The sequence below is a fragment of the Cryptomeria japonica genome, chromosome 3, assembly GCF_030272615.1.
Source record: "Cryptomeria japonica chromosome 3, Sugi_1.0, whole genome shotgun sequence".
Taxonomy (NCBI): domain Eukaryota; kingdom Viridiplantae; phylum Streptophyta; class Pinopsida; order Cupressales; family Cupressaceae; genus Cryptomeria; species Cryptomeria japonica.
The window spans coordinates 672,210,854-672,232,195 of record NC_081407.1 but is presented as its reverse complement, the minus strand read 5'-3'; the positions used below and the strand labels follow the sequence as shown (position 1 = coordinate 672,232,195).

At 37.6% G+C, this 21,342-nt stretch overlaps 1 protein-coding gene across 1 annotated transcript in view; it reads right to left on the bottom strand.

The window, feature by feature from the left end:
• Positions 1-660: 660 nt before the first annotated feature.
• Positions 661-21,342, bottom strand: part of LOC131030645 (NADH kinase) — a 153,839-nt gene continuing 133,157 nt past the window's right edge. Inside the window, exons 4-5 of the mRNA XM_057961552.2 lie at positions 1,654-1,805; positions 661-1,330 (exon numbers count right to left, since the gene is read on the bottom strand). Coding sequence (XP_057817535.1) covers positions 949-1,330; positions 1,654-1,805 — 534 coding nt within the window. The 3' untranslated portion in view covers positions 661-948. The remainder of the gene's footprint in view (positions 1,331-1,653; positions 1,806-21,342) is intronic.

Sequence of the window (21,342 nt, the reverse complement as noted above, 5' to 3'; positions counted from 1 at the left end):
ACTTAGCTGTAGCCTGTAACATCATATTGAGGCAGCACCATATAACTATGTTGTTTGACAGAGCTTGACCATGTGTAGCCCACTTGCAACAGTTCTACTAAGGAGTTTAGGGATAATTTAAGGCCTCACTTCACTCCATTTTCTTATTTTGACATCATTGTACTCATTATCAGCATGATTATAAAATTTTGAATGTAATATAAATTTTGAATTCAACATTTTCATTTTGTTCAAACTTCAATATTAAATTTTTAATATTCACTTCAAAATTTAGTAGTAATTAAGTTTTAGTATTCTACCAATTTGCCAAAGTTTCATTTGTAATTCTTATATATCTTTTTATAACTATTTTTTCAAATACTATATATATATTGACGTCACTCCCCATTGTCCCCTTGCCATCCCCAAATTTAGGCACTTGGTCCCCTCATCCTGGAAACCCATCCTGTGTCCTGTGGAACTATGATTTATATAAAATAACTTACTTTGACATTTATGCACATATGGCGATTAATTAATGGAAAATATATATATTTAGATGCTTTAAGGCCGCCAATTTTTAGCCAAAGATTTGTGATAGCTTTAGCTTTGCCTCTTCAAATCACATAATTAGACATGACAAAACCATAATAGCAGCCAAAAAACATTTGAAACAGGGGATTGAATTTGAGCCACAAAATGGCAAATGTCTGTTGAAGTTTCTGTTTGGTGCCAAAACTTAGCTGTAGTCTGTAACATCGTATTGAAGAAGCACTATATGACTCAATCTTCTGTGTGTATTTACAATTTTACAAGCCAGGGTGTATACCACCTGAAGCATTAAATTTAGGCAAGAAAAGAGAGAAGGATCAACATCATTGACACCAAGGTCATCGTGCATGAAACTTGATCCATAATAGAAAGATACAAATTGAATTAAATTAATAGGAATTTTGTATGTAACCATATTTAGTTAGTAACATGTTGCAGGCGGGATGGATGCATGTAAACTTGCAGAGGAGGGCATTTAGATGAAATTTGAACTGTATTTCCATATTTGAGAGGAAGGTAAACGTGACAACCATCAATGTAGATGAAACCCTCTCTACAACCCCACACAATATGCATAACTTCATCAGTTTTGATCCATCCATGCATGACCTTAGAGTGTTCAGGTAGCAAAATTGGTTCTCTGACCATATACTGGAGATCTCTGGACAAGATAGGCATGGGGCAACCTCCAGCTGAACGCATGGCAGCTGTGGAACCAGCAGCAGTACACACTCTAAGACCACTTGATCGGCTGTGGACTGGGTGAAAATGGGAATCATATGAATCACCCTTTCGTATCCTGAAGGCAAGGAATAAACAATCTTATATATACAGAGATTGACTGAAGAACTGTTTACTTATACATTTAGTAAGTTATAATCCATTGGAATGCACATTATGGACACATCTAAAAAGTAGAATGTTAAAGTAGTTGCTTTAAAAAATATATGTGCTGCTTTACTGCAACACACACATGAAAATGCCTATGCTAACCATAATTCCTAGCAGCTAGATATTTTAAAATATTAATATATAAGAGGCAGATCAACCCATAAAGAATCCTTTAATCTAAGTGAATCTCACCATTTAACAAATATTCAGTAGTCAATTCTCATATCTCACCTGAATGAGCAACTAGACACTGCAGCAGGGCATGGTTGTGCAAGCAAAACATCATTTAGTGCGAGTGTATGGGACTGTACACCATCAATACAAGTTAATATCCTTGATAGCTGTACAGGCTTTCGCTTTCCTTCAAGAATTTCATCTAATACCTGCAGATCAACAAATCCAAACTCTTTAGCTAGTGAGCAGGAAAATGATTCATTTAAAAAAATATGATAGAAATGTATTTACTGCTCCCTTGTGTGCAAGAAATCAGGTTTCTGATTATATCTGTTTACAGGAAAAGTTAAAATAGCAGAAAATAAACATGAGCTTGATTAAAGTCATGTAATTTCCACAGTCCATAATGTTAACAATATTGATTTCTGGATTGCACTGTGTCAAATTTTTCATCATCAAAGTTTCGGATCATACTACATGATCCATCATCAGGATGAAAGCAATAGCATGAGCTTAATTTTTTCTCAAAAAACAAATAGAAACTGAAAAGGGTTAGTTTCAAAATTCCAGACATTTTTATAAAAAGAGACAGCTTATAATAAGATTGAATTTTGTTGTAATATATCTTTAGTTCAGGTTAAAATGAGCAAACTTCATTTGAAAACAAGGAACAAAAAAAAAAAAAAAACATTTCATTCTACTTTGTTTCCTTTTCATTTTACAGTGAATGACAAAATCACCTGCCAAAAAAACAGTTTGAAAGAAACACATAACTAGCTTTTCTATTTTGTCCAGTAAAATATATATTAATAGTTATTTTTTATTTTGAAAAGGATTTCAATGTTGTCATTCCCCGCCTAAAGCTAGGATATTATAAATACATACCATAGCACTAAGCCTAGGGCCGACCAGAAAGAGATGAAAATAATAAATAAGAATAATTACAGACTGGTTATGAAAAGACCAAAAGAAGGCCAACCTCCTCATCACTATGCAAGATGCACTTCATTATAATTTTCCTATGCTGGCCGACTCCAAATTGAGGACAAAGGTGCAGTGAATCTACAATGAAATTAATTCTGTCATGGCCGACTATAGTGCAATATTCATATGAAATCACCCAAGACAGATATAAATATAATAATGTATACCAGCAATTAAAAAGTACTCGTAATGCAGCATTTCCAAAATTATAGATGCAACCATTAATTAAGAGCAGTAATGTAATGTCCCCATTTTCATGAGGATCAGTCCGCAGAGGGGTTTGGCCTATTACTTGACCCTCATAGGCCAAGAAGTGATGAGAGGGTCACTTGGGCAGCTGCTTGTGGCTTCACATTCTATTTTTATATGATTTTTGGTGAGATAATGTATTCTCACGTATGATGTCACGTGTGTTGTTAATTGCACTTTATATTATAATGATATTTTAATTATCTAAAGTGCAATTAAATAATTAAGTTACACAAATAATATTATTTTTTAAGGAAAACTTCTAGAAGTTCAATTAAATATTATTTTATTTCTTCTAGAAGGAGGCCGACCTCTTGAAGGAAAAGAATAAATAGAGGGGGCAGCCTCATTGTTGGGCATCCAGTTGTTGAATATTTCTTTGTTTGATAGCTTGTGGAGCCAAGGGTTTCTGCAGTTAATTTTCAGCCATTGGGAATGGAAACTCTCAAATGGTAATGCGATTTTGAGGTTGTAAAAGATCTTCCGAATTATCGCAGGCTGTGAGCTCTACCTCAGGAGTTCAACTTGGAGCTTATTGTGTTTTTGCAGCTGAGAGGAAGACATTTCAGTCTTTCTAATTGAGCTTCATTGGTGGCCATAGGCCAAATTTTCTGAAGTCATCTTGCATAGCAAATTGGAGATCAAATGGGGAGAATGCTTCAAATTCATGATCAATTGATATCTGCACTTTAATCAGGAGTTGGTGATTTCGTGAAGGTATTTTTGGTGGTGGTTTGGAGGAGTTTGAAGGTGATTTTCAGTCCAAATCGTGATCTGCCATGGAAGGCGATCAGACCTACTGAGTCACATTTTCACTCATTACTCATTGTCAGTTGCTCAGAATTTTGTGGGCATTTGTTCATTCAACTCGGCTGGCCTTGGCAATCATTTCAATCATTATTTGGAAGGGAGAGTGTTGTATTTATTTGTTATTACATCTGCAACTCAAGGGCATATGGCGCCATACTCCTAGTGGGGCGATTTCACTATTGAAGCCTTCAAAAATTCATGTGTCAGCTCCTACATGGTTGCTGGGATGTACTCCCTTGTGGCATCAAATACCCAGGTTCTTGACCATTATTTACCTATGTAATGTCTAATTTTCTGAGTACCTTATGTTCAGAAAAGTAGGGTAGCATGTGAATACCTCATAGGTCAATTAGTTTATTGTGTCATTTGTAACAGTCTGAAATTGTAATCAGATCTTAATGACAGCAGTATTAGATATTTAATTTGTTATTCTGAAGCATGTATGGCAAGTGTTTGCTAAAATGTTCATCTCATATGAGTTGCAGTTGAGATGTATTTCTTCTTGTTAGTTTGTTGTATATCTTCTACATCATTTGCAAATGTGCATCGGTATCAATAACACGCAAGTTATGCAAAGTTTTCCCAGTGTCAATAACACGCAGGTTAACAGTCTGAAACACAGAACAGCAAGTCTAAAGTCTGAATGTGAATTGTTTGATATAATATTCCTTGAGCCTATCTTCAGCATTTTAAGGCCATAATCAGCAAGGGATATTACAAGAAATTGTGAAGACAACAATTAGAAATGAAAGCAGCAGAATTAATAAAGGCATCTATGAAATAATAATAATCTCCCAAGTCAAAGAACTGACAATAATTGTTAAAGGGAAGCGATCAGCATGGATTAACTTGAAAAGGCAGCGATAAGGATTTAGCAACTGCATTTGTTAAAACAGTGATTTACTTATTTAAGGCAGTGCTTAATGATAGCAAAAGGTCAGCGGTTAGTTTATTTACTAAAGGGTGTGATTTGGACTTCAACAAAAGTCATGACATTTCTATAAGGTATGTCTTTGAGTGAGATGTATCTTTTCATTTGAGAAGTAGAGATATATATATCATTTGGTATTCGGGCAGGAGGGGGAAGTAACAAAAAGATATATGAGATCTACATATTCAGATCTGTACATTAAGTATTAAAGGATCATCGACTAAACATAATCACAGCAACAAGGAACAATAAACAGCATCAGAACCGTGTAAACAGAAGAGACATATTCAGGATCCGACTCACACTAATCTGATTCAGACTTGTTATAGTCAGCATCGAATAATCTGAATGATAGTTATTGTGGTACATATTTAGCTTATGCATTAATTATCAATATTTATTCCTTATATATATGATTAGATATAAAATGCATACGTCAAAAATCTGTTTGAAAACCCCCATCATGTATAGAAGGAAGGAGGTGTAAGAAAGGGGCAAATCATGAGGATTGCCATCTCGGTAGGATACCCCGAGTGGATGTCCACGTTGCCTGCCACCAGGGCCAAGAGGGCCAAAGCTCCGCTGTTGGGCTTAGATAGGACAATCTAGGAACCTCCATTACAATCTCTTCACCGACTCTATAATGATGGCTATTAATTTTAGGAGATGAAGCATGGATAGGGAAAGCAGGTACAAGCACCCCACTAGGTAGGATACCCCGAGTGGATCTCCATGTTGCCTATCATTGGGGCCAAGAGGGCCAAAATTCCGCTCTCAGGCTTAGTGTAGGATGGCTTCAGCTGGACCTATCATGCTTCTTCTCCCACACCCTAATGTGTTTGAAATGATGTTATAGATATTATATGAATATCATGTGTTATGGACTAACCCTAATAATGGATATATATTATACGTGTATATGTTTCTTATGCTATGATTGCAGGATTCGATTCCAGGATCACATTATTTTGAGAGGTATTTTACTTGGTAAATATGTAACCCTAACCCTAATTTGTGCAATGGTGATTCTAGGGAAAACCCTAGGGCGGTTAGGAAGGGGTAATTACAAATGTGTAGTTCAGACATTAAGCTTGTGGTTCTTATCAATTCAGGCTCTCTCCAAATAAGTTTATTTTTTTCCTGTTGCAATTCAATCATTAACAAGCTTTATATTAAATATTATTTAAATCAGGAAAGTTTATCTAGGGAGACTGCAATGGCATTTTCTTAAGGGTCTTACTCCCCAACTGCTGGAAACCATAAAGATCTGCTTCAGGAGAGTGATCTGGACACTGCTGCACCTGGGCTCCACGTGTGGTTCCAGCACCTATTAGTCCCAGCCACATGATGAAAGCTTCAGTGTCTGACTGCATAATCCCTTTCCTAGATGCTAGACAGACTAGAACCTCTTTTGCTGTCTCGTCTGAGGCTGCAGCTTCTAATCTGCCTGCAAAAGATTTAGAAGTTGGATTACTGCCAAATGATGGTACTCCAAGTGCTTAAGATTTAAATTCTATTTTTGAAGGGTGGCTGGTGAAAACCTCAGAAATATCTGCTGTTGGAACTGAGACTTGATAGGCTGGTGGAAGGTGAACACTATGCAGAGATGGGCTTATCATGTCCCCTCCTTGATCGCTATATATATCCTAAATGAAGCAATTATTATTATTAATTAATATAATAATTAACAGCGAATGATAATTTGAAATTTATTAAATATTATTATTTAATTAAGATTTGTTAATATTTATTACTAATAATATTCTTAAAATTTATTTATCCATTAAATAGTATTATTTGATTAATATTTAATAAATAAATAAATTATGGTTCAGTGAAGTTTTATGTCTGAGAATTTCCTACTTTGGGAAGACTACAATAAATGATTCCTCACTGACGGTAAATTATCGAGCTATGCTAAATACCGAAACTCCTTTCGTATATGATCCCAGCTAAGAGATGTTGATGAATATATGTCCCCATAACGAACACACTCACATGGAAGATTATCGAATCCAGAGATTATCAAACAACGTTCCATAAACTTGGTTAATGTTAAATACAGAAAGGTAGAAAGAGCGATTATACAAGTGAAAAGCAAACTGTATGATAAACTAATCAATATCATGAAGAACAACCTGATTGTTTATACTTTGAAAAGGCACAATCCCAATAAGAAAAGTGATAGCCATCGATAAGATGTCAGTTTGACTAGACAGCGATCTTTATTCAATAGAGGAAACGAATGGATTAAGAATATGGGAATTGATATCTGAAAAGATGATTATTAGGAAGATTAATTAAGCTCTAAGTTACCGGTTCTTTGGGTATTGGCTTGGGTCCAGGTCCTGGTTCATGCCCAGTCCTAGTCCGGCCCGAGTTCGACCTGGGTTCCACCCGGGTCCTTCCCAGGTGGCCGGGTTCCCTGTGGGTTTTTTATTGGTTTTTATTGTTTTTGACCCGTGGGCCCCGTTTTTGGGAACCCACAAGCCTGGGTTCACCCGGGTCCTCCTGGGTTCGACTTGGGTTCCACCCGGGTCCTTCCTAGGTGGCACCAAAAACAATAAAAACCAATAAAAAAGTACTTTAAAAAATAGTTAATTAATAATTAAACCCCAATTCGCCCCTTTATGATGCATTTCATGCATCAAAACATTCATTCAACTCATTCTATTTGCATTTTTGAAGATTTTTTCTCTAAAGCCGGGTTTCTTAGTTTTTGCATTTTTCTTCGAAGGTAGAGACTATGAAGATGTGAGACACGCATAAAAGGCATAGGAATCACTGGAGAAAGAAGATTTAGCCATCAAAGGTGAGTGAATCTGAATTTTTTACAAGTTTTCAAGAATTTTTTTAAGTATTTTTCAAATTTTTTAATTTTTTTTATAAGATTTTCTAAAAAATTTTAAATGAGTTTTGTATATTTTTTTACACTTTGTATGCATAGTATGGGGTTATAATGCCGCCGAAATTTTATCAATTTTTTTCAATAATGTTGTGTTTTCTCTTTTTATTTTAGGTCCATTATTCATATAATCATACATAATGGCTGAAATTGGAAGTGCAAGTGCAAGCTCTAGTTCAATTGCCCATGCCCGAACTAAAAATAACGCCTTTAAAATTGATCAAGATTCACCACTTTGGCATTATACAACAATGATCAAGCAAGTGTCTGGTGGTGGGGGTTTTGTTTGGAAGTGTAACCATTGTGGCACTGAGTATACCAGCTCATACTATCGAGTGAAAGGCTACCTTTGTTTCATCCCCGGGCATGGAATAAAATTTTGTAAGGGATCAGATGGCAAGGGGCTGCCAAAAGCTCTAGTTTTGGAATATATTAGAGAACAAGAGGAAGCTGACAGGAGAAGTGGCAAAGCAAAGACTGATCATCCTCTTGTCCAGTCAAGCTCGAAGACTACGAGGCCTTCTAGTAGTATTGGCTCCACAAGACCAGCCGGATCGCATCCTTTCATGCCAAAACCACCAGTTGCTCCACTAGAGAATGAAAATGTTGTGGCTTCACGGAAAAGAGGCCCATTGGATACTGCCTTCAAAAATGAAATGAGAGAGATTGCAGATCAGAGCATTGGGCATTGCATTTATGGCAATGGGCTTCCTTTCAACCTTGTTAGATCACCTTACTTTCGGGACATGGTACATACCCTTTGCAACACACCTTCTGATTATGTTTGTCTGGGGTATGAAAAGGTGAGAACCACCTTATTGGCAAAGGAGAAAGCATTCATAGAGTCACAGTTGAAAGTCATCAAAGATACATAGTCGGAAACAAGTTTGACCATCGTTTCTAATGGATGGAAAGATTGTACAAATAGGCCATTGATCAATGTTATAGCAGTGTGCCCTAAAGGGGCAATGTTTTTGAAAGCGGTGGATTGTGAGGGGCAAGTGAAAGATGCAAGTTTCATTGCCAATATCCTCATAGAATGCATTGACATGGTGGGGCCTCAAAATGTTGTCCAAGTCATAACGGACAATGCTAAAAATTGTAGGGCAATGTGTTGTGACCATTTCACACATCGCCCCATCAGAATGGGGACCCCCTCTTTTTCTTAGGGTTTTGCTTTCCCTTAGTTTTTCTCTCTACTTGCTTGGTTTTGAGTGAGTGAGTGGTTGCCTGGGCTGGCTAGATTAGGGCTACTCTCTGAAAGCTTGTTTTAGGGTTTCCTTCAAGCTGAGTCTAGCCTAGTTTTGAGAGGTCATTAGTTGTCTGCCTGGAACCTTAAGTTTGCCTTAATGAAGTATTTCCTTTCAGGAGAATCAGGATGGTGAGATTGAAGAAGAGGGTGAATAGGTCTAAGGTCAGGGTAGGTCTAGTCTGATGGTTTTCTTGTTAGAGTCATGTTTGCTTCCAGGTCTGAGTTGATTGAGCAGAGTCAGTGATCAGAAGGAGATCGAAGTGGTGATTTCAGAAATTGATGAGCAAAGGCACCTGATGATGATTGAAGGAGTTTTGGAAGAATATGACCAAGATTGTTGACTTTTGAGGCATAATTGAGAAAGTTGATACATTTTTGCCTTGAAGGAGAGTTTTTAGGCTTTGAAATGATGAAAGCCAGTCTAGGAGGAGATTTTCACTCCTGACCCTTCCAAAGGGTCCAAAGCAAAATCTCCCTTTCCTGCCTTCCTTTGGCCCTGAAAACCCAGTTCGACCTTACCCAGACCAAATTGGATAGAGATTTGTCTTGATTGTGAAGCAAGGGAGTTGATTTGATCAAGTTTGATGGAGAATGAAGTGAACCAAGGTAAGAAACTAGCGAGGAATATGAATTTCACTCCTGACCCTTCCAAAGGGTCCAGAGCGAAATTCTTGAAAGCTCTCATTTTTACTTGGCTAAAGGCAGGATCTTGATGGGGATGCGTGAAGAATGGTCTTTGTTTGCCTCTCAAAGCAAAATTGGAGTTCAAAAGGTCAAGAATCAAGCTCTAAAGGAGAATTTCGCTCCTGACCCTTCCAAAGGGTCTAGAGTGAAATTCATCGTGAACCTTGTTTGTTACCCTGAATGGACTAGAAACCTTGTTCATAATATGGAAGATGATCTAATTTTGCCTTATGAGAGGGTTTGAAGTTTGAAAAGTGAGCAATCTAGCCTGGAATGAGATTTTCGCTCTTGACCCTTCCAAAGGGTCCAGAGCGAAAATCTTCTTGAAGCTCATTTCTTTCCTTGTTTGGCTAAATTTTGATTTGCAGGGTATCTTGGAAGGAAGGTGGGACATCCTTGTTGCCTTTGAAGGTTTGAAAGCATATGAAAATGAAGGATTTTGGACCAAAAAGAAAATTTCGCTCCTGACCCTTCCAAAGGGTCCAGAGCGAAATTCCTAAAAAACTCATATTTTTGCATTGAAGAAGGTCAAGTTTTTTATTTGTTATGACGTAGATGGAAGAAAAATAACTTGTCTTTGCCTCTTGAGGTCGTTTTAAAAGGGAGAAATGAAGGATCTAGCCCAAGTCAACATTTTCGCTCCTGACCCTTCCAAAGGGTTCAGAGCAAAAATCTCTCTAAGAGACATTTCTTGCCTTATTTGGCCAAATTTTGGTGTCCAAGACATGATGAGAAGAAGAATGAACATGTTGGAATCCTTGGGGATGTTTAGAAGTTGTGAAAATGAAAGATTCTAGCCAGGAAAGGAAATTTCGCTCCTAAACCTACCAAAGGGTCCAGAGCGAAATTCCTTATAAACCTACTTTTGACCTTTCTTGGACATGAAACCTTGTTTCTAGGGCAATTAAAGATGAAATCCTACCTTGCAAAGAAGTTTCAAGTTGAAAAAATGATGATTTTTGGTCAAGAATGAGAATTTCCCTCCTAACCCTTCCAAAGGGTCCAGAGCAAATTTTCTCAAAACCTCTTTTTGCTATCAAAGTTTTTGCTAGATCAAGTGTGGGATAAGGTAAAATCAAGATGAAGTTGCCCCTAAGACTGACTTTGAATTGCTATAAACCATGAAAGATGGAGGAATTGAGCCTAAAAGTGATTTTCACTCTTGAACATTCCAAAGGGTCCAGAGCGAAAATCCTTAAATTCATCTTTTCTTCCAAATTTTGAGCAAAGCCAAGCTTGGACAAGGGTGTCAAAAGGCATTTGGATTGCCTTAGAGTGGATTTTGGTTGCCAAGAATGCAAATTTTGAAGCCTAATGAAAATTTCGCTCCTGACCCTTCCAAAGGGTCCAGAGCAAAATTTCTAAGATGCCCCTTTTTCCTTGCAAATCAAGACAAGATTTTGGTTTTTATACCCTGGAGAAGAGTGAGACAAGATGTTCTATGCCTTGGAGGAGATTTGAAGTTGAAAGGATGGCAAAATAGCCCTAAAACAAGATTTTCGCTCCTGACCCTTCCAAAGGGTCCAGAGCGAAAATCCTAAAATCTACATATTCCTTTCAAATTTATGCTAAGCTATGCATAGACCAAGGTAAAAGATGCCCTTGAGATTGTCCTTGAGTTGATGTTTATCTCCAAAAGTGATGATTCTAGGCCAGAAGAGGAAAATCACTCCTGACCCTTCCAAAGGGTCTAGGGCGAAAATCCTAAAAACTCCTATTTTGCCTTGCAAAATCAAATCAAACTTGGATTGGGTGAGAGAAGAGAACTATTTCCTAGGCCTTGTGAGGTGGATTGAAGTTGGAATGATGAAAAATGAGCTACAAACAAAGAAATTTGTTCCTGACCCTTCCAAAGGGTCTAGAGCGAAAAAACCTAAAGTCACCTTTTCCTTCAAGATTTGAGTTAAACCAGGCCTAAACAAAGGTGAAAGAGACTATTTAGAATGCGTTGAAGAAATTATGACCTTCAAAAAATGTGAATTTTGAGCTCAAGTGAGAATTTCGCTCCTGACCCTTCCAAAGGGTCCAGAGTGAAATTTTGGATAGGTCCTGTCCCTGGCTAGGTTGTTGAGCAAAATTGACCTTTTTCACCTTGTGAGGATCAAACCAATGCTAGCAAGTTGAGAAGTGGATTCAAACTGAAGGAATTTTGATGAATTGAAGAGCAAGAGATTGGAAAATTAGCCTGAAGAGTGAATCTCGCTCCTGACCCTTCCAAAGGGTCCAGAGCGAAATTTCCAAAAATGCAGTGTTTCCTTCAAAATATTGTTGAACCAAGTCAGTGGTTGAGATGAATAGACCCTGGAGATTGCCTTTGGAAAAGGTCAATGATCAAGCAAAGGTGAATTTTGACCTAAAAAGAGAAAATCGCTCTTGACCCTTCCAAAGGGTCCAGGGCGAAATGCCTATTTTCACCCAGTTTACTCATGTGAAGAGCTAAAAAATTGAAATCCAAGACTTTGTTAGGCCAAAACAAGCGTAAGCTCGCCTCCGAAGGATTTCGAAGTGAAGAAAATATGGTATTCATGGCCTAGTCAGGGAAATCGCTCCTGACCCTTCCAAAGGGTCCAGGGCGAAATCCTTGAAAACACCTATTATTCACCTTGTTTAAGCTAAGTTGGAGGCAAGTTGCAAAATTGTGAGGGCAAGAGCATGGGAGATTGCAAATCTAGGTTGTGAAGATTTTGATTCATGAAGTGAACAAGCCTAGATGAAAAATTCAATTAAGCCTTGAAATAATTTAAGCCTCCATCACTTTGAACATTTTTAATGCCTAAGGAGAATAAAAATTCATCAAGTCTTGATCAAGCCTTAACATTCCTAAGCTAGCCCATAATTTTTCACTAAATTTGCCTATTATAGCACATTTGGAAGATTGAAACAAGTTCGCATAAATTAAGGCATTTATAATTTGATTAATTAATTTTTAACCCTAAAATACATGAAAAATCCACCTTTAAGCTTTGGAATTAATTTTAAAAAATAAAAAATTATGCTTGAGCGCTCAATATTTCATTATTTTGCCTTTACAAGCAAGTCGGCCATCCTTTAAGAGGGGTTTTATTTTATTTTATTCCCTATTTGCCAAGTCGGCCTTGAAGGAAATCAAGGTGAGCACCCTATACAAGGGAAGTGTATTTTGACAAATTCAAATCATTCATTCATTATCTCTCATGCGAACTTGAAAAGCAGATTTGGAGGTGCGAAATTGAGCTAGTTGAAGGCAAATTTCCAGAATTTGGAAGGTATTTGAAGGCTAGTGGAAGGCGAAATTCTTTTGAAGGCTGATTGAAGCATAATTCATCCAAAGGAGGACCTGAAATTCAGATCAAACGTCCTTGTCCAGCAAATTCTCATCTCCCTTCATTCATTTTTCAAGGTTGATAGCTAAAATTCAAGGAAGAGGTATGAAGAATCAGATTTTTGAAATTTTTATTCATATTTTAGTTTGATTTTCCATAGTAATCCTTTGAAAAATCCAAGTCTTGTACAATCTGATTTTAATTTAATTTGAAAATTCATAATTCTTAGATTTATCATTATTTTCAAATTAATATTTAGTTATTTCCTTGAAAGGTCTCAAATCTCCTATAATGAAGATATTATGCTCAAACCCTAACTTTAAGCTTTTGTGTAGGTGTCAAATGACGACCCCCAAGGCTAGAGGATCCACTACTCGACAAGCTCTCATCAAGGAGGATCAGAGGAATGACGAATTGGAGACCAAGATCGTGTCCAAGTGGAGCAATATCGAAGACACCAATCTAGGAAACTTCAATGTGAAGAAGTTTCGAGAAGCGCCCAACATCGGCAAGCCGTCACCTGTTGCAAAGAAGATAATTGAGAGTGGCATCATCAAGGCTGTCGGTTTCCCTCCCGCAATCAAGTGCCATGAGTTGATGATCGAGTGTGCTCGGCATTATGATTCACACTCAAGGACGATCATAGCCGAGGATGGAACTATCTTAGCGTACCTTTCAGAGGAAGCTATCGGTGAAGCTTTTCATCTCCCGGAACATAGAGACATGATCTACAAAAGTCTAGAAGGAGCTAGGTCTATCTATGAGGATGATCCTGATTCCTGCTTGAACTTCATTAACAAGAATTGGCTACTCAAGAGCAGACCTCACTTGAACAAGATTCCCAATACACCACATAGAATCGACTTCCAAGAAGAATTCAAGGACTTGATAACCATGCTCAATCGGGTCACAGGTGCCTCTCAAGCTTTCTTCTTCGACAAATGGATGTTCTTCTTCATACAACTAATCGTCCAAGGAAAGGGAATGTTGAATTGGGCTAGAATCATTAGCAATAGCCTGGACATACAGTTGAGAAGACTAAGGCATACCAAGTCATTTCACATGAGTTCATATGTTATATATGCCTTGATCAGAGGTTTTGACTATGCAGGACTACCTCACAGAGGAGTTGTTGGAAGAGGACCCGAAGAAATAAGAGTTTGTGATTCTTATATTCAACTGCATCATCCACTAGGAAGTGACTACAAGCTAGTCAATGACACCTTCACAATGAATATTACCAGGATATTGCAAGGTGGGATTCACAATCAACTGTCTCTGGACACACAGGAGCTCGTGAAGAAGCATGGTGCATGGTTCATTCAGTTTCCAAAATTCACATACATCAGAGTTCACGGATGTCCTTCACCTCCCTACATGTTGCCGAGATATCCTACAGACAGGATAATACAACTTGAGGTGACTAGGCAATCGGTAGCTTATGCGAAGGCATCAAGACACAAGCATGGAAATGGGATTCCCGTACCCATCATACTAGGGAACTCAGTTGAAGTGTGTCCTAATACTCAGGCCACGAAAGATGCAGAGAAAGAATTATCTCTATATTCATTCACATCCTTTGCCTCAAGGGAGAATTTTGATCCTCATGGTTATATAGAAGAGATAGTCGGGAAGAAGTATAAACATGAGTTTCAAGTGGAAGACTTTTGGATGAATGTCTAGGATGATGTAGAGGTCAAAAGAAAGATGCATTCCAAATTACCCTTGGATCTCGTCAGGAAATGCAAAATTTATAGAGTAGCCGATCAAGCCCAGGACAGTGGTAGATACCTCCAATCATCCTATGAGAAGGAAGATAAAGAAGTGAAGGTAGATTGGAATGAGCCTGAGATTTTAGACCTAAAAGCTTTGATGGCTCCCGTTTTATCTTGCACTCACAGATGGGTGGACATACAGCATCAAAAGTTGAAGGAGCAGAATGTATCTATGACATTCACCTTGAAAACAAGACCAGAAGAAGGAGAGGCCAGTGTGAGTGAGAATACTTCTCATTCCAAAGGCTCAAAGAGGAAAGAAGGACCTGAGAAGAGAGAACCTTCCAAGAAGAAGCAAAAAATAAATCCTGATCGCCCACCAAGTACATCTTCTAGGCATGAAAAGGAAGCAAGTCAAGGAGAAGATCAAAGGCAGATAGTGTATGAGATTGATGAGTCTATGGAATCCATGGTACAAAATGATAAACAAGGAAAAGGATAGATGCCTCAGCATTCATCAAGTCAATCTCCCCAAGTTGGTGCTAATGTGTAAGAACCCACACCTGGTGGACTCTAACCAACCACAATTTTCTGCCTTTGTTTGATTTTTCAATGTTTTCAGTGTTTGGGTTTTGCTTGAGTTTTCAATGATGTTTCACCAAGGAATAAAGAAAGTGCAAATAACATATGCTGCAAACTAGAGTATGGAAATGAGAGCTACAGCCATAAGCATTTTATCGAACATTTGCCATGCAATTCCTATTATGAAATGTTGACTTTCAGCTAGGGACATTAAGACAAACAGTTATCTTGCAAACTGAAATAAATACTACAAATATATCATATGCAACTCCTTTTTATTGATGTCCCAATTACCACAGATATGAAAGGGCCAAGACTCTTGGCTGACAGCTGAATATGATATGAAACAAAATACCCAGGTCTGAGTACAATGGCAGCATACAACCAACTTCGAATGTCTATTAAATACTGAAATTAAATGCAAGAGAACCTGATCCAATGAATCGCCTACGTTGTGGGTAATGTAGCAACTCAAATACCATGTAAATTATGAAGCAACATGTGTGGCTGCTGCTGCTATAGTACGGCCTCCAACAATTATAAATTCTGCCCAAATTTCAATGTCATGACAGCAGCAACTAATCTGGAAATGAGCAGCAATTAAAACCCTTGAAGAACCCTTGAGTAGACTCAACTAAGATGCAATATACTGTAGCGATTTTACTATTCACGTCTCACTGTAGCGTTTCACTATTCACGAGTTACTGTATCGCGGCACTGTTCATGCGCACTGTAGCAGCAAGAACAAACTTGCAATCTGCTCTTAAAACCTTGATTAATTTGTTGATAATCTCTCCCAACAAGAATGATATAACTCCATGTGCCAAAGAAGGATGATTCACAACCAACTATAAATGTTCTTCAACAATAAACTTCAAACCCTTGTAGAAAACTTCACCAATTTGCACAAATGAAAGAACTGGAGTATTCTTTCCCACAACTGCAATAATTCAGGTGTTATTTCACACCTTCAAAATTGCTATCAATAGGAAGTTTCCGTTTCCTATGATCAAAGAAGAAAATTGTGAAAGCCCTAGGCTCCACAATAAAAATCAATCAAAATACTATTTATCAACTGGATGCCGAGAATGAACTCTTGCCTTTCCTTTTATTCTTTCCTTAAGAGAGCTCGAACACCTTCCTGGCCAATGTGGGATAAAAGATTTATTCCCACATTAAATTATTCACTTAACGCACTTTATTATATTAAAGTGACTTTATTATTATAAAGTTACTTTAGAACTTTATAATAATATTAAAATATTAAATAAATCACTTAAGTCACTTAAACTTTAATATCTCTTGATGTACTTGTCTGATTGCTAAGCCTTGCTAAGCCGTCTGAGCTAGGAGTCGACTCTCCCTGTTCTCCATGTGATTGGATGCCTGTCTAAAAATAGAAACCCTGAATAGTGACTTACTATAAATAGTAAGTGTGCCAATCTGAGTCAAAAAACCTGTGCAAAGGCCAAAACCTGAATCCAGCTGAAGAGTAATGTCTCTAATCACCAAGTAACTGCCACACAAGGCCCTCTATCAATAATTGTTAGCCTACGAGGGTCAAATGATAAGCCAATTCTTACAAACTCTGATGCTCGCAAAATGGGGACATTACATAATGAGCAACAAGAAGAAAAGAATGATGATGAAGCAACATCTCCTTTCCGGGAAGATAGACCTCTACCTAAAGAAATACAAGTGAGGGAAACGAGATCTGCCATTCTGGATTGGCTGAAAGAGAGGCTGACAAGGGTAGTTCTGGTTGAAGAAGAAGAACATGTATTTGACTTGGAAAGCCTTATAGGAAATTCTCATGAAGTAATAGAGAAGAAGAGGGCCACAAAGATGTCAAAGGTAATTAGAGATGAGACAGGATCTAGAAAAGTGCAGATAGCTACACCAGTGGTGGACAAATATGAGGATGAGATTCTAGCAGAAGAATATGATCTAGAAACATTTGATCTTGGTCCACTTACCACTGAGCAGGCTATGGAAGAAGCAACTGATTCACTGAAAGCACTCAAAGACAAACTCAAAGAGGAAGTGGAAAAGAATAAGAAGCTTGAAAAGGAGGTCAACGCTTGGAGGAATTATTTTAGCCATCTTAACTAGCCTTTGAGACGATAGGATCCAGCAATATCTCCTTTACATGCACTTCCTCTTGAATCAATAAGTGAGGCAGAGAGGGTGAAGAGCCTAGTTCAACTCATGAGTTCTTCGATTGACGAATCTTACAAGGTGGCCATGGAATTTGCAACGAGGATGATGAAGACAGTTCATCGAGCTATCCAGGTCCTTGAGATTATCCACAAACTAATGATAACTGTAGCTGCATTCACTCACACTAGAGATGTTATCATCCCAGTCTTAAAAGTGATAAGAGAAACACCAAGACGGATTTTAGCACAAGAAAATATAATGGATGGAGGAACCCATAGCCTCCTGCAGTGGTCAGCTCTGCTCCAGATGAAGGAAGTTCTTTTTGAAGACGTCAACACCAAATGCAGCTGGGTTGAAGGCACCATCCATCCAGTTCAAGACAAGGTGTTTGAGGTGTTGTGTACCATCCTTGACAAGCGGATTGATATCGAGATAGATGTGGACATCCAGGAGTTGGAGGACAGAATCAAGGTCATCTTTTGCAAGGAAGAGAACATCATCACAAAAAGGCAACAAGATCAAATGTATGCTACTATGTTCCTGATTGAGAAGACCAAAGAACTTGAGCCTGGGTGGGAGACGACTCTTTTCACTGCTTTTGATCAAGTCCTTCACTTGGAAGAACGAATGAACAATCTTCCTGAGATTCCCATTGCTGAGATTGAGGGAATTGTGTCCAGATTCATTGAATATGCTAGAAAAGAGCATAGGAAAGGGAACAAAGTTTTAGATGAAAAGTTGTTATAAGATGATGTGGCAGCTTAATTCCTATTGGTCTATGTCTCCTCGTTATTTGTGCCAATTTTTATTGGCTATGGATTAATAATGTTTATCAAAATGGGGACTTTTTTGTAACAAACCCTAATTAGGGTTTAGGTGTCAATCTTAGCCATCGATCTTCTTTTGATCCGGGCGGTTCATGTATTTGAGGATGCTATATAAGACCTCACTCATTTCATTTTGAGGGGGGTTAGAGAGAGAAAGGTTAGAAAAGTTAGAAAGTTGGAGAGAAATAAGTTTAATTTTGTTAGTAGCAAAATTGAGTAGTGAAGAGAGAAAGTTGAACAATTGTTGTTTATTTGGCTATGAGATCAATGAAATATTGAAGTTATGGTGTTTTGTTGCAATCCTTGTGGCTACTTTCATGGTTGTTTATCTTCTTGAATCACTCCTAGTAGAGATAGCATTTAAATTTTAAGTTTGAAGGACGAATGTTGTGCCTGATCTTCGATAAGACTCACATTCCAAACCACTAGCTTCTTACTGATTGTAAGAACGCCTTGTGTGGTCAACTGGAAACATTAAGATTGGTTAAGAGTTCAATCATCATTAAAAGTATTGATATGTATCTCCCTGATAGTATCTATCTCCTTGGTGATTTGAAAATCGTTGAATACCCTTAGAAGATCACACCAATTCTAGTGGAGTTGTAGTCCTTTGGCGATACTGAAATTGGTAGAATCTTATCAAGACCAGTCTTCATTAAGTCATTCTTAGGATTAGTTTAAGTATTTTTTCCTCGAAACCCTTATCTTTTGATCTTTTTTGAAAATCTGTTAGTATTAGGAAAATCCTGTTTCCTCATTTGGAAAGATAGTAGCACGGACAAGCTTTCTTTGAAAGTACGTAAGGCCCCTTGAAGAAACAGCAAACACAACAACCACTGGTGCTTATCCGCGAGTAGAGATCCTACAAAACAGAACCTTGAAGTCCTTCCGATTGATCCTTTTTTTGCGATATCTTCAGCATTCGGAGACTTTACTCAAGAGAGGATAAGATACCTTTCAATATTTTATTCTGTGTTTGGTCGTGTACAAAATACACATCAACACAGTGGGGACTATAGTGGAGGCTACATACGGTCACATCTTTTGGACACCATGTGCAGTCCACTCACTCAATTTAATCATGCAAAAGATTGGCACACAAATTGATTGGGTGAAAAAACTGTACGAGAAGGGCGAGGAGATTCAAATGTTTGTGACTAATCATCATATGTCACAAGCCATTTTTAGGACCTTCTCCAAGTTGGAGTTGTTGAAGGTAATTACTAATTTAAATTTTTAATTTTATTTTTTAATTTTTTATAATTGATATATGTTGTGTATTTTTTTATGTCATGTTAGGTAGCTGAAACACGATTTTCATCTCACACACTCGTCTTAAGACGACTTGTGAAGGCGAGAGGCCTTGAGTTCTATGGTCATCAACGGATTGTGGAGTGTATGGAAGTAGTCCCAGACAGAAAGAGCTCTAAAAGTAAGAGCATTGATCCTTAATGAGAAATGGTGGGATATTGTGGAATATGTTTTGAATTTCACTGAGCCCATCATGAGCATGATTAGGTATGCTGATATTGATCGCCCATGTTTGGGTGAGATTTATGATGGCATGGATTGCATGGTGGAGAAAATAAGAGAAGTAATAAAAAGAAAAGTAAATGACCCAACGGAAACATTTTTCAAGGTTGTGGAGAATATTATTGTTGACCATTGGAACAAGATGACCAATCCCTTACATCTCTTAGCATTTCCTTTTACACCAAAATTTTATAGTGCAGAGATGCTTGCAACACCAAGGAGGGTACCACCATATAGAGATGCAGAGGTTGCTTCTGGCTATAGAGCTGCCTTTAAAAAGATATATCAAGATGAGGAGACAAGAAATGTTGTCATGAAGGAGTTTGGCCAATTTGTATCCACAAAAAATCATGATGTTGTAGCTCTCAATGCTAGATATGGGATGGATGCTGATGAGTGGTGGTATGTACATGGTCAAGGCTCCATTTAATTGCAGCCTCTTGCAATTAAACTTCTCTCCCAAGTATGTATCTTTTTATTTTTTATAGTTTTCCAATTCCATTTGATGCTATCATATTTTTATTTTATAATTTATAAATTTCTAATAATGTTTTAACTTTTAACAGGTTGCAAGTTCTTCTTCAGCTGAGCGGAATTGGAGTACATACTCCTTCATCCACTCAGTCAAACATAATCATTTGGGTGCAAAGAGAGCTGAGGATTTGGTCTACGTACACTCCAACCTTCATTTGCTGTCAAATAAGGACCTTGAATATAATGTGGGTGCAACAAGGAATTGGGATCTAGCCCCTAAGTGTGCTGATTTAGATGCTACAGTTGCACAACTTGCCCAAGTCTCTATAGACGAGCCAGCTATGGAACTTGAGAGAGACTTGGCTAGTGGGTGTGACATTCCATTCGATAGTGGTTCAATTGATGTTGGATTTGAACCACTTGATGACCTTGGGCTTGGGTTGGATGGTTCAGATGAAGATGAATATGGAATTTAAATCCCATAGATGGCTTGTAATTTGAATTTTTATTGTGTCATGACATATTCACATTTTGAAACTTGAATCAGTTGAAACTTGAAACTTGAATATTATCTTTTTTGCAAATTATGAATATGATATTAGACTTTAGTTATTAGTTTACTGATAACATTTGCGATATATGGATATTTATTGGCATTGGCAATTATGGATTTATGATTTATGATTTGTGATTTATGTATGGAAAGGCACATTGTATATTTTATTTTTGTATGGATATATATAATATATATGTATATATATAAATTTATAATTAATATATGTATATATGTACGGACGAACCCGTACCCATACCCAAGAAAAAAAAAATTTGCCGAACCCGCGAATCCGTACCCGAATCCAAACCCGAACCGGTAACTTAGATTAAGCTTGATTAGACAGCGATTATTGTTGGTGAAGGTGCCAATTACCCAAGAGACATGAAACATGCCTTTACCAATGCAACCCCACATTCCAAACATGCAGATATAAGTAGTCATGCTCATCAACCATCCAAGGAGAGGAGTGGATACCTTAGTTTATAATCCAGATCAGACTACCTTTAGGGAGCTAATGTTGTAAGCACAATATGAGGTGCACAAGTCCAATCGATTTAGTTTAAGTCATAAGTATGTTGAGATAGATTAATTATGGTTAAAACAGGCCTAAACCAAGTAGGGGACATTACAGGCTTGGACTTGATTTGTAGATATTATGGCCCAGTTTGCTGGAGTTACATGCCTGAGTGACCAAAAACTGGAAACTTTCTCACTGATGCAGTCATTATCTATCCCATTTCCCTTTTGTATTGTGAACAAGGCACATTATCTAACTAGTTATT